The sequence below is a fragment of the Myodes glareolus genome, chromosome X (genome assembly GCF_982192425.1).
Source record: "Myodes glareolus chromosome X, mMyoGla1.1, whole genome shotgun sequence".
Taxonomy (NCBI): Eukaryota; Metazoa; Chordata; class Mammalia; order Rodentia; family Cricetidae; genus Myodes; species Myodes glareolus.
In genome coordinates, this window is record NC_142053.1 from 30,133,001 (window position 1) to 30,146,360 (window position 13,360).

A 13,360-nucleotide genomic window follows, 5' to 3' on the forward strand; every position below is an offset into this window, starting at 1 on the left:
AAACTAGTTAAACAGCATTATAATTTTCATAGCCGCCATTCCAAATGCATGCTCTGAATGCTGGCGTATAGAGTAAAAGCAAAGTGTGAATGCTCAGGAATGCCCCTTAATTAACTTTCATGAATATTACTTAACCTACGTAATAACTTGCGTGTTATCATGAGGACAGAACTGAAGTCTTAAAAGTGATAACGAACACTTCCTTAATTGCTTTGCTGTTTATTTTAGGAGAGTAAACCAGTTGGCATTGATGCGGCTTAGAGTACAAATCTACATGCAAACAAAGTAAAGGAAACAATTGGGCATAGTGGCACACACCATTAACACAAGCACTCAGGAAGCTAAGAAGAACTGCCATGCCTAGGCCAGCCTGGACCACACAGTGAGATCCTGCTCCTACCTCCTTCAATCATCCCTGTCCCCACAGAAAAGTAAAGGAAACGCAGGGCTAAAAGTATTATTTTAATCACAAATTCACTAGAGATCTCATTTGCATATATTAGGAAGCTAAAAAGATACATTAAAAATTTAAAATCAATAAGCAAAGATACACCACAGATTTTAATGTCTATAATTTAGTCTTTGTCACATAAATATAATATTTATAAATATGTATTTGCAAAATTGCTATTCTTAAAACATTCATTTCTAACACATTAAAATTTCTCACAAATACCATTCCATTTGAAAATGTACAAGTAGATGTCAATGTGTAATTATGCCAGCGTGACCAGAAAAGAAAAAGAAACACACTACTATGTTAGATGCCTTATCAATTAGAAACCATGGTAATGTGTCTTAATGTGCTTAGCAAATGCATGCTCTTGCTTTTTGTCAGTCATTCTCAGACCCATTTGGAGGTAAGAAAACCAAGGCATCGTTGAAAACATGTCCAAATGCCCTAAGCCGGTACACCCCATACATCATCACATGCATCTGATTAGGGGACAGTCCGTTAAAAGTAACAGCCATATCAGAACAGCATCCTTCTACTACCTGGTTTGGGTGGTTAGTCATTGCCTCTTTAATGAAAAGCCCAACAGATTTGGTGTTAAATACATCTTTTCCATAGGCGTCTTCCGCATTCTCTGCAAATACTCCGGCATATTTCAGGCAGATTGCTAGCTGTTTATCTTCAGATAGCTTCCAAATCATCCCTCCTTGTTCAGGACACTTTTCAGGAACACTGAGAAGGCTGTTCAGTCTTTTCATTGATTCTATGCTTAAGACAATTCCTCCATCTATACTCACATAATCAAGGTCTCCAGATTTCACAGCGTGTCCTAAATAGAAAGGTTGTGATGGATCCTTTTTTAACAAAAAATATTTTAGATTTTCAATAACAGCAAAAGTAGTGGGGCGTGCAAGGAAAAACCAGTTGTATTGGTCTCTGTATTTATCAAAGGCATATTTGTAAGCTTTCCTCATCATCAACCACATGTCATTCGTGTCCACATTAACTGACTCAAACACTTTAACATTTTCAGAACTGAAGAACTCTGCTTTGTCACAGTGTTTGGTCCAAGTCTCCTTCACTGCAGCCCAAAGACTCACATCTTTGGGTTTTACAAGAACAATACAGTATACCCGGAAGCTCTTACTGAGCTCCATGCGGTCAGTCTCTGAGATTTTCGAGATATCGTCCTTGTTAGGAGCTTGCAGGTGGTGATGCTCATGGTGGTGTGTTCTGTTTCCGTGACCAATCCTAATGTGGCCTAGCATAGTGATCAAGGCACAGAAGATGCTTCCAAGCATCACCCCCTTCAAAAATGAACTGCTTTCTGAAAGCATTTTTCCTGTAAAGAAAAAGACTTTCTTTTTCAAACAGTCTAATAATTTCACTTGGTTATTTCTTACATACTTACAATTTGCCCTTACTGCTTAGAAGCGGGGCCGCATGCTTGAAATCAGGTGAGTAGCATACGGGACAACTACTCTTTGGTCCTTCCACCGGCATTTGGTCACCCTTAGGTAGAAACTGCAACATTGTAGAAACTCCTTCATGGAGGAGAATTTGAGGTGTGGTGGGACAATTTTTACACACCATCATTTATTTAACCAAGAGGCAAATCAAAGCATTAGCCTAGAAACCAATGTTATAGACATTGTTTTCCCATCATTCTCTAAAAACTCTGTATTGCAAACTTGCACTGTTTTGAAGTACCTCTGGCCATTACAAAACAACTTTTAGATCAAGATTTTATGTTGAACAGATACTCAATTTAAACTCAATTGTCTTTTTTCTGGCTTCATTTTTCTTTCTTTTTTCAAGACAGGGTTTCTCTGTGCCGCCCTGACTGTCCTAGAACTTGCGCTGAAGATCAGGATGGCCTCTACCTCAGAGATCTGCTTGTCTCTGCTTTCTGGGTGAAATGCTGGGATTAAAGGCATGCGCCACCACCACTACCAGTCTCAAATTTCTCTTTCCAACCTAGTGCTTTATTTAACAGGTGGTTAATGTCCTAAGTTATTTTAAGCAAAAATATTTAAGCACATTTCTTGTAGTTAATATCACATGTTATTATCATTCTGCCCAAGACTAAATGTCTTACAATACAGTATACCAACTGCTGATGTAATAAAAGCCCACAAGGGAAAGTTGTTTGGAGAAGGAAGTCAACATAGGTATATTTGGGGGACAATCATGAATATTTTTATCTCCTTAAAGGATATTTTCTTCCTTCTGCATTTTTAATTTCAATTAGAAACTGAAAGAAATGCCAATGTAAATGAAATAGTTGGAAAATACTATGATTTACATTTTTACTAGTAAAGGTTGAACGTTTTCCGATTTCCTCCACAACTCCACAAAGTTTCACTGTGCTCCTTAGATTTGTACTTTGTCTCTTAAAGTTGAAAAGGACCTTAGAAGCCTCCTAATGCCATTTCTCTCATTAAAAAAATATGTAGTTATGTATCATTTAAAAAAATAAATGGTGTTGGGGAGCTGGTTCAGGGGATAAAAGCTTGTTGTGCAAGCATGGGGGCTTGAGCTGCAGTACCAGTACCCATAGAAAAAACTGAGCAAGGCAGGGAGTCATCTGTAACCCCAGCACTGTGGGGTTGGAGACAGATCACTGGCCTGCAGGCCTTCAGCATATTCCTGGTTCAGAGAGAAAAAAAAGGGGGGGGAGTGACAGAGCAGGTTACCTGAAGTCTGCCTTCCTCTGGCCTAATTCCCAACTATGCGACACCCCCCACTTCATGCCACACACCTATTTCCTTTAAGTAGGGAAATGGAGGACCATAAAGGTTAAGCGACTGACCCAAAGTCACAAAGACCGTCAGTGGTAGAAGTGACCTACAAACGAGAAATGGAGATCCACTAAGCATAACTGATGCCTGCCCCAACTTCCACTACAGAGCTACGGGCACTACACTGACTGCTTTCTTCTTTTCTTTTTTGGAGACTGCGTCTCATATTGTAACTCCAGCTGGTCTTGAACTGGTGATCCTCCCACTTCATTTGCCCATGTGCTGGTATTGGTGTGGCACCATTTCTGGCTCCTACTGCTTTCTTATAGAGGAAATGAACTTTGATTTCTACCACAAAGACAGCTGTGTGGCGGGCAGGTGCAATTCCTGTGTTTGGGGAAGTGGGTGGGGAGAGGCAAGACAGCACTTACTTTCCCTGTATAATCCAGAGCACTTGGTCAATAAACAAATCCCAGAGGAAAGGAGGAACAACAGAACAGCTATGCCTCGAAGCAGTGTTGACGGGTGCAACCTAATAGTAATTGTTATAACTGCGGTTCTCATCACACAGTCATTATTTCTGGCCAACACACAACAACCCAGACGAGTCCCTTCGCTTGATTTTGTGTCAGAATTTTTCCTGACAAGGATACTCCTCCTGGTGGCAAAAAATACTCTTAAAACTCAAAACGTCTACGAATCTTACACAAAATTATTTGCACAAACTATTCTAACATTTTTCCTCCGTCGAGGAATAAGAAAAAAATTGCAACACCAGTGAGCCACATGATAGGGTATTTCCTACAGGGCAGCAGGGAACTTACAACGTCACACACTGTGAAGGCAGAAACTTTCAGATCGACCTCCCTTTAAAAAAAAAAAAAAAGAGAAAGTGGATGGAGATCAAAATGGAGACTAGACTGAGTACCGGGATGGGCTTGACTATTTCAAGAGCCCCCTGAGGGGCCGCGGGAGCGCCTCGGGGAAGGCTGCTCTCCGCCAGTCCCGGGGCCCTCCAGCAGCACCTGCCAGGGCATCCCGAGTGGGGCATGCTGGGAATGGGCTCCGGCTCAGGCCGTCCCCAGACGGAGGAGGGGGACGGGGGGGGGAGCAGTCGCTCCGGGTGGCGCTTGGTGTGGGGGACCGCGGTCTTGGCACTCACCGCATCTAGAAAGGCTCAAGGGCAGGGAAGCACAGCCTGACGCTGCTTTCCTCTCACGTCCACCGGCCACTCAGCTATGCTCCCGAGAAGGCTGCTCTAGACGCAGGGGGTGTCCTCTCGTTGGTTTCATTATAGACAGGAAGCTGAAAGGGGGAGGGAAGAGGGGGTGAGGCATGGGCTCTGGAGCACAGAAAGGGCCCGCCCCGCGCCGAGTTCAGGCCGGACGTAACCGGCATGCTCAGTTGTTAGCCAATAAGACGCCCCTAGGGGCGTGCTTACTATAGACACGCCCACATGCTCCTCATTGCCCGCCTACTGGGCGTGGAAACCGCCAGAGTCCGGAAGCGAGTTGCCCTCTCTTGTAGGTTACTGACTCATTTCTCTAACCTAGTCAAGTGTGTTGGTGCCCTTGTGGGAACAGGAGGGTGTTCCTCCCAGATTTCTGGCCTGGAACCCAAATGCAAGTCGCTGAAATAGTAACCACTTTGGAGAGAAAGAAATGGCTCTGGTTTCTGGGCTGGTGGGATTTGAAGCCACGTAGACTAGTGGCTGTCTCATCTTGAGCCAAGTCCTTTGATAGCCTGGAGAAGTGACTGCGGTTAGCCTATGCCTCCGTTCCTTCCTTTGTTGTGTTTGGAAAATATCACAGGAGTGCCTCACAGGTTATCAGTTAGTGTACATAACTCCCTTGCCAAAAGTTCAAGTGTAAAGTAAGCATTTAGGAAATGGCTCTTTCTATTCCACCCTGTATTGCTAGCACACAGTACAGCATGCAATAGACAAATATTTGTGGAGTTAATGAATGTTAGAAATACAGGTGAGAAATCAGGTCCAATACAGGATAAGGGGTGTTTGCAAAGGGCTACCCAATAACTTAGATGCAGACGTGGGTGTAGAATTCAGGTCTAGTTAGGACTACAGAACCAATAAATACAGTCTCTTGAAGTTCTCTTTTGTAGCTGGTGCTGTTGGGGCCACTAGGGAGGCCAAGGGAGGAGGATTGAAAGTTAAAGGCCAGCCTTATAAGCTATTCAAAATGTACTGCCATTAGATTTGGCTCAAGTAACATTGACTAGTGACTTGGGCCCAAGTTCTTGAAAACACATACATTTGAGCGGTGCCTGGCAATGACTTACGTTAAACGTAATGAACAGTTTGAGAAATACTGCAATGCCTCCTAGATTGCAGGAAATTATCATTCTTCGTCTGGGGGCTGTTTTCCTGCCAAGCCTTGTGTTTTCAGGGGGAAGCATGTTTGTGTTTAAGGTAAAGAAGTTCAAAAAGTGCAGTGCTGTTCACAAGGTGAAGGGAAAGCGAGTGCTTTTGGCTTTGTCCTCCACACACTCCACGTGGGCTTATTTTTCTGCAGAGATTCTTTCAAGATTGCTTTGTCTTTATGTTATGCATGAAGGACATTTTCTTTCTTCTCTTTACTGCAGACGCCCAATTTATTCATATCCTTAAAAAAAAAAGAAGAAAGAAATCTCTCCAGTCTCTCACTTACCTCATCATCTTCCATCAAGTCTGGCCCACGTCTTCATCATCTTCTGCATCTTTTCCATCAGCATTTGAAGAGTTGCTCTCAATACCTTCTGTTTCTCCAGAGACTTGTGAAAAGCATGAACGGGGAAGTTGTCAAGGTTGCCAGACTACTTTGTTTCAGTCTCTCCAGTAATTTCTTCTCGATGGCATTGCCGTTATTAATGTCTTTCTTCTCGTCTTCCTTTTTCTCCCTGCCATCTTATTCAAAGGACCAACTGTCCTCTATTCCAGTGAAAGTTTTTTGATTTGAATTAGGTACTGGATTATCTTGCCAAATATTTACTTACAATTGTGTCGAATGAAGTAGAGCTGGCAAATTCAATTTTCTTCTATTTGCTGCTCATTCTATAACTGTCATTTTCTCTTTAATGGTAGCACACGATTTTTCCAGGGGACAAGGATGATTCATTTCACAGTCCAATCAGATTGTATTCATTTCTACAAGAGCCCTGCGTGTTGGCTGTTGTTTTTCTCTCTGTGTGATTATGTTTAATTAAATGCTATATTAGAAATGAAAATAAACACAAGGAGCTGCAAAAGCATTCAGCCTCATAAAGAGTGCAGCAATTGAGGCCTCCTTTGAAGATGAAAGATGGCTCTCCTTGCAGCAAGTGAAAGGCCTACATCCCCAAGGCCGGCGATGGAAGCTTGCTAACAGGGGAATTTCCACATCTGTCGGAAGTTGAAAAGCACATTTAGGGCACATTGTCTACTGCTGATCTCTTAGCCAGTAGTATGGTTGAGAAGCCATCAGTAAGTGCCTAAAATTCACAAACACACAGGTTTACAGGCCAGCCAGGATTGCATAGTGAGATTCCATCTCAAAAAATAAATAAATAAGTAAATAAATAAATAAATAAACAAACACTTTTGTACACATAACAATGGGGGTTATTCAAGAATTGGGAAGTTTGACTGTTATGTTAGAAAAGCTAGTTGAGAATATCTGAACTAGCTAGTTCAAAGAGGCAGTGAAGGCAGTGAAGCTAATTCAAAGAGGCAGTGAAGGAATTATGATGAGCTTTTATTTATTAGAAGCATTAAATGGAACATAGTTAAAGCATTTGGTAGGTATAACTTAAAATAACTTCCCAAAGCTTTGTTGTTGTTGTTGTTATTGTTTCTCTGTGGCTTTGGAGCCTATCCTGGAACTAGCTCTTATAGGCCAGGATGGCCTCGAACTCACAGAGATCTGCCTGCCTCTGCCTCTCAAGTGCTGGAATTAAAGGCGTGTGCACCACCACCCAGCTCAAAAAGATTTTGACAAGATGTCACAACCATATCTCAAATTTCCTTATTGAAGGGACATTAGCCCAGTTGAACATGTGGTTTTGTCAGGCCTTGCCCTCCTCTACATTCCATCCACCTTGCTAAAAACCATTAGATTGTATTCCTAAAGCTTGCCACCAAGGTCTAGTCCCTTATTTGGCTACCTCTTCCTCATGAAACTGACTACCAAGGTCCAGCAATCAGAAGCCCCTTTTGGCTCACCTAATTGACATGCCTAATTATAATGACAGAGCATTTAGATGGGGTTTGTGAGTAAAGTGCTATAGTTCATTTGATGGCCACTGGATTCGCTGTGTGCCTAAAAGGGGAGCATTGTGCACAGCTCAGAGACACAACTGACTCATAGGCATAAGCTGCTTCGCCATGCTTGTGGTGCAGTGTGCACGGCTCAGAGGCATGAGAGGCTCCGCCATGCTAGACTGGGCAGGGCAAACAGGCAGTACCTGTATTTGACCTAGGATTGTCATAGCTTAAATTCTTAAGAGCTTAGCATTTTAAAAGCACAAAGCTAAAGTGTTCCTGGACAGTAAAGAATTACACATTCAGAATAGGACAGATTCAAGACATAGGCTTGGGAGAGAGAAGAAAAAGAGTATAGAAAGTCATAAAATAAAGTTAATGCTTTTACAAAAGGGTAAAGTCTTTAAAGAAATAGAGTACAGATAGTCATAGATTAAAAAAATAAGCCACATAAAAATGGACAATTCACAGAGAGTCTGGGTTCTCTGTATTATTGTGTTTTCTTTGAATTTTTTGACTGTGAAGGAGCTAACTACAGAGAGACATTTCATTGTGTGTGCTGCTAAGATTATTCAGCATCTATATTATAAAGGTATCTTGACTTCAAAATTTGGGTCTAAGGATACGGTGCTTTGGAAAAGAGGTTCTTCTTTTGTTTTCACAGAGGATGAGACCCTATGAATTGCTTCTAGACCAAATGGTATGATAGACCATGCCCTCCTGAAAGGTTGCTGTGAACACCTTCGAAAACTTACTTTGCTCAACTGCCAACTGAGATGAACCTGGCACACAGGATACACCATAAAAGACCTAATTAACAGAGCCCCCATTCAGCAGGAAGCAGTTTGGAAAGAAAAAACTGCACCCATATTCCCAAATATTGTTTATAAAAGTTCTTTTACATTTAAAGGGGGATATGCTATAGATATGAATAATTTGCATTGGTATAAATCTTGATCTATGAATACAAATTTAAGGTCAATTTTGTTTTATGTATATGTATTTCCGATCTTGATTAAGGTATTGTGATTGTGTGGTTCATTTAAAAATGTAATGTATAATTAGGAAATATAGGTTGTTAATGAATAATCATCGATAATCGTCAAGCTTGTAGTCATGTTAGTTAGGTTTTCTATATATAGAGAGACATATTTCAGTTAGATAGGCATTCTTCATTTCTTTCAAGTGTACAGAATATGGCATTTAAAATGTTTTAATAGCTTAGGGTTTTTCATGACAATGCAACACGTCTAGACCTGGCAGCACAAGCTACTTCAAGAGGAAGATGGGCATCAAAGAGGCTCCTTATGGAGTTTGATAGCCATTTGGGCAAGAAACTACTCTTGCCTGAACTGATGCATAAACTGGACATGCAGTACCCATAGAGAGATGTCTGCTGAGATTGCCTAAAGGTGAGATGGTCCTTTGGGGTTCCTGCTTCATGAAAGAGTCTGTGAGACATTCTTCAGGATACAGAAGAAAGTGACTGAACTGTCTTTAAAATTTCCTGTTTCATGGAAATGTCTACTGGATACTATGGGCCCGTAGGCTGAAGGTGGATACCCCAGTGGTACATCCATTTTGGTGACTGTCCAGGAAGCGAGATGTCTCTGTCATTTCTCGAGTTTTGCTTATAATGCAGTTCCTGTTTACTTAAGTAATATTATCTCTTTCTGGAGTCTTTGATGGAGTTGAAGAATTTATATAGTTTTCCTTAGTTATGATAAAAGATAAAGTAGATATAAATATTGCAACTGTAATTCTTGCTTGATAACTGTTTTGTTATATGTAATTTTACTTTGTTAAAATTAAAGCCTTCCTTTTTGTTTAAACAGAAAAAGGGGAAATGGTGTAGGAGTTTCTTCTGTCTATGTGTTGCTTTCATTGGTTGAATAAAGAAATTGCCTTGGTCTTTTGATAGGGCAGCACTTAGGTAGGCAGAGTAGACAAAACTGAATTCTGGGAGGAAAAAAGCAGAGAGAGTCAGAGAGAGAGCCGCCATGGAGCTGCCAGGTCAGACATGCTGAATCTTTCCCAGTAAGCCACAACCTTGTGGTGTTATACAAATTAATAGAAATGGGTTAAATCAAGATGTGAAAGTTAGCCAATAAGAGGCCTGAGCTAAAGGGCCAATCAGTTTGCAACTTAGGAAGATCTTTGTGTGATTTCTTTGGGGATAAATGGCTGAGGGAACTGGGCAGGACAGAAACCCCACAAACAGGCTTGTCATGCTACAAAACACCTCATCCTAACACAGGTTTCCCCCTTTACCTTTATAAAACACCATTTGCCTGTGTGCCTGGTCTGTCTTTTCTCTATCCAGAGGCAGTCATATTTGTCCTTCTGGGACAAATATCCCTGCCTCCTTTCCCTTGTCCCACTCTCCCTCATTCTCTGTCTCCTTTACAATGTATCTTAGCTCATTCTAACACAGACCTCTTTTTTTCCTCCTTTTTCCCTGCTTAAGAATGATACCCGCACCTGGCAGTGTTGATGCCCACCTTTAAATCTCAGCACTTGGGAGGCAGAGGCAGTTGGATCTCTGTGAGTTCGAGGCCAGCCTGGTCTACAGAGTGAGTTCCAGGACAGGCTGAAACCCCATCTCAAAACCAAAAAGGGAAGAAAGAAAGAAAGAAAGAAAGAAAGAAAGAAAGAAAGAAAGAAAGGAAGGAAGGAAGGAAGAAGAGGAAGAAGAAGAAGAAGAAGGAGGAGGAGGAGGAGGAGGAGGAGGAGGAGGAGGAGGAGAAGAAGAAGAAGAAGAAGAAGAAGAAGAAGAAGAAGAAGAAGAAGAAGAAGAAGAAGAAGAAGAAGAAGAATGATACCTGCAAGTACATTTGCTACTGTTTTTCTGCCTGAGTCAGAAACCAGCCACTTTAACTTTTCTTTGCTGCTTAATAAAGGGTCTCTCCGTGAAAACAGGTGTTAGGTGTGGTTTGTGCCTAATCCCAGGCCTGAAAGGGAGCCCCCAATATGAAGGAGTCCCCTTTACTTCTAGCTCAGGATTGCCTTGAATTTACAGACCTACTAATCTTAGCCTTCCAAGTGCTGGGATTGCAAGCATGAGCCATGCCTGTCTGAACACTGTTGTTGTTATGTTTTGTGTGTGTGGATGTGTATACAGAGGTATGTATACCATGCGTGTGGAGGCCTGGGGACATCTTTGGGTGCCATTCTCAGGAATGAACCCTCTCTCTTTTGAGGAAGGGTTTCTCATTTGTCTGGATCTCACCAATTAATTTAAACTGACTAGCCAGTGAGCCCCAGGGATCCTTCTGTCTCCACCTCTCAAGGACTGGGATTATAAACACATGCTACCATGCTGTTGTGTGACAGACTTTTACTGGAGAGATACAACGTGTGTGTGTGTGCGCGCACACACACACACACATCTAGTTATACAAACACACATAGAGATACATACACAGACACATCTAGTTATCCAGACACACACAAACACACAGACACACAGACACACACAGACACACACACACACATCTAGTTATACAGACACACACAGAGATACATACACAGACACATCTAGTTATCCACACACACACAAACACACAGACACACACACGCACACTCATTTAGTTATACAGACACACACAAAGACACAGAGACACATACACGTGCACATCTAGTTATCCAGACACACACACACACACAGACACATACACCGACACACAGACACACAGACACACAGACACACAGACACAGACACACACACACACACACACACACACACACACACACACACACGCACATCTAGTTATCCAGAAAGGAAACTCATGAGAGACCAAAGAAATGGCTGCACCAAAGTCCATCTTGATAAGCCAACCGACTTTTAACACGGTTACTAACAGAACATGGTGAGGGCTTACTTGCAAAGAGCACAGATGTCTCAAAAGCAGCTGTGTCATTGCAAAGCCCACTCCCGAACAGGTGATGACTCATGAAAGCTGCAACCCTGGAGCTTTGTAAATGTAACCAATTGCACAGTGGAGAAAGTGCTCCTCCTTGCACGTCAGCTGTTCAGTTTCCTCGCCCGCAGTTGTTGACTCCTTGTCATACTTCTGGGGGTGGTGGCAGATGGGAAGAATCTACCAGGTTTCTGTTCTCGGGGCATGACCTTTAGTTTACCCCTGGAGTCTCAGGAGCCTCTCTCTCCCTTCTTGGAGGAAATGTTTCTCATTGGAGATAACCGCCATACAGCACTTGCTTGGCATTTTTACGAGTTCTAGGTTTCGTCAGGTTCCCACGCTTGTGAGACTATGAAGCCAAAACCTCCATCATTCCTTTATTTTATTTTTGAGGTAGAATTTCATGTAGCCCAGGCTGGCTTCTCATTCACCATATAGTTGAGGCTTGCCTTGAATTTCATCCTCCCTGCTTCCACCTCCCAAGTGCTGAGATTACAGGGTTGGGTCACCACACATAACACTGAGCTCTATTTTTAAGGAAATAGATCTACTTTAGGATTTTGACTCCCTTTCCTCTCAATAGATAATGCCTTAGAAATAGGAAACTCTGAATATCCCACCCAAATATTTAAAAAGCAAGAAACAGAAGACAAAGGATAAATTATTTTGACATTTCAAAAGCATGTTTTCTTAGGGACATGACGAAGCGAGACATATTTTATAAAATAATAAATGTTTGCAAAAGATCTAAAGGAAGAAATACACAATGAAATCTCTAAATTGATGACTATATTAAATTCTTTGTGAATAATTCAAACCGTGTTGACAAGAGGAATAAGCTATAAGGAAGTCTCATGAGTACGGGCTTAGTTATATTCACTGGTGGCTATAAATGTTGACTATAGTTCTTGCTCTGAAACTGCTTACAGATATTATGAAGACCTTGCATGGTGAAGCTGGAGACATTAAGGTTCATTGCTAAATATATAGATAACCTACATTTGCAGATTTAATGGCGTGTAAATAAAATATGATAGTGGCTGGAGTTTGTTGGAGTAGGAGACCAGGAGAAAAGCATCTTCTCCTCTGGAAATACTAGTAATTGGGAAATAAGGGCAAATACCTAATACCATCCTCTTTCAGCTATCAGCTGATTTCAGAACTCCTGCCAAATCCAAATCCGAGGATTCTTAAGTCGTTTTTATAAAATGATGTAGTACTTGCATATAATCTACTTGAATTTATCTGTGAACTTTAAATCATCTCTAGTTTGGCTATAGTAAATAATACATCATAAATAGTTCATAGTTCTTGTACTGTTGAGAGACTAATGACAAGAAAAATAGTTGCCATTTTATTCCTTTCTTTCTTTTCTTTGAGGCAGAGTTTCAAACCCCCAATGTAGACCAGGCTGGCCTCGAATTCACAGAGATCTGCTTTCCCTCTGTTTTCCAAATGCTAGGATTTAAAGAACCACCACACCTGGTCTTCAGACAACATCTTTTTTTCAAGGTTTTTTTTTTATCCTTAGTTATATGAATATGGAACTTTTTATATAGGGCTGATTGTATGACCACCCATAATCTATCCTGTCAGTGCCTTGGAGAGAGTGTGAAATGTAACTTCAGTGGACAACAAGAGTAATCCACTCTCCGAAGTCTTCCTTCTCTTTTCCAAGGGGACAGATAAAGAAGACTCGGTGTGTGTGTGTGTGTGTGTGTGTGTGTGTGTGTGTGTGTGTATGTGTGTGTGTGGAGAGGGGGGGGGCTCAATGGGTAAAAGTGCTTCCAGCTCAAACTTAAGGACTTTAATTAGAGTCCCATCCTGACTCAGTTATCCTTTGACCACCACAGATACCCCTTAATAAAGATAATTAAAATATGAAAAAATTAAAAAGAAATTAGAATCAGAAACTACTGACTCTTTAACTTTTGTTAAGAGTTTTTTCTGCTTGTGTTTGAAGGAAGGAAATGAAATGAGGATATCAAGTTCTTGCAGTGGCTCAAACTGA

General features: G+C 41.5%; 2 protein-coding genes and 1 pseudogene across 6 annotated transcripts in view; all 3 read right to left on the reverse strand.

Annotated features, from left to right (window-relative positions):
• Positions 1–4,492, reverse strand: part of Cul4b (cullin 4B) — a 100,042-nt gene extending 95,550 nt beyond the window's left edge. For all 5 annotated transcript variants that reach the window (XM_085685091.2, XM_048439294.3, XM_085685090.2 and 2 more), the window contains exon 1: positions 4,358–4,492. The gene's annotated coding sequence lies outside the window, so the exon portion shown is untranslated. The remainder of the gene's footprint in view (positions 1–4,357) is intronic.
• C1galt1c1 (C1GALT1 specific chaperone 1) lies at positions 204–4,496 on the reverse strand. Its single transcript, XM_048439295.2, has 2 exons — positions 4,358–4,496; positions 204–1,796 (listed from the first exon to the last, which is right to left on the reverse strand). The coding sequence occupies exon 2, from the start codon at positions 1,789–1,791 to the stop codon at positions 835–837; it is 957 nt and encodes a 318-aa protein (XP_048295252.1). The 5' UTR covers positions 1,792–1,796; positions 4,358–4,496; the 3' UTR covers positions 204–834.
• LOC125403693 (protein MAK16 homolog) lies at positions 4,432–7,602 on the reverse strand (annotated as a pseudogene).
• Positions 7,603–13,360: the final 5,758 nt, after the last annotated feature.

Coding starts and splice junctions, on each gene's coding strand:
- C1galt1c1 (XM_048439295.2), bottom strand. CDS start 1,791: ATGCTTTCAGAAAGCAGTTCATTTTTGAAGGGGGTGATGCTTGGAAGC.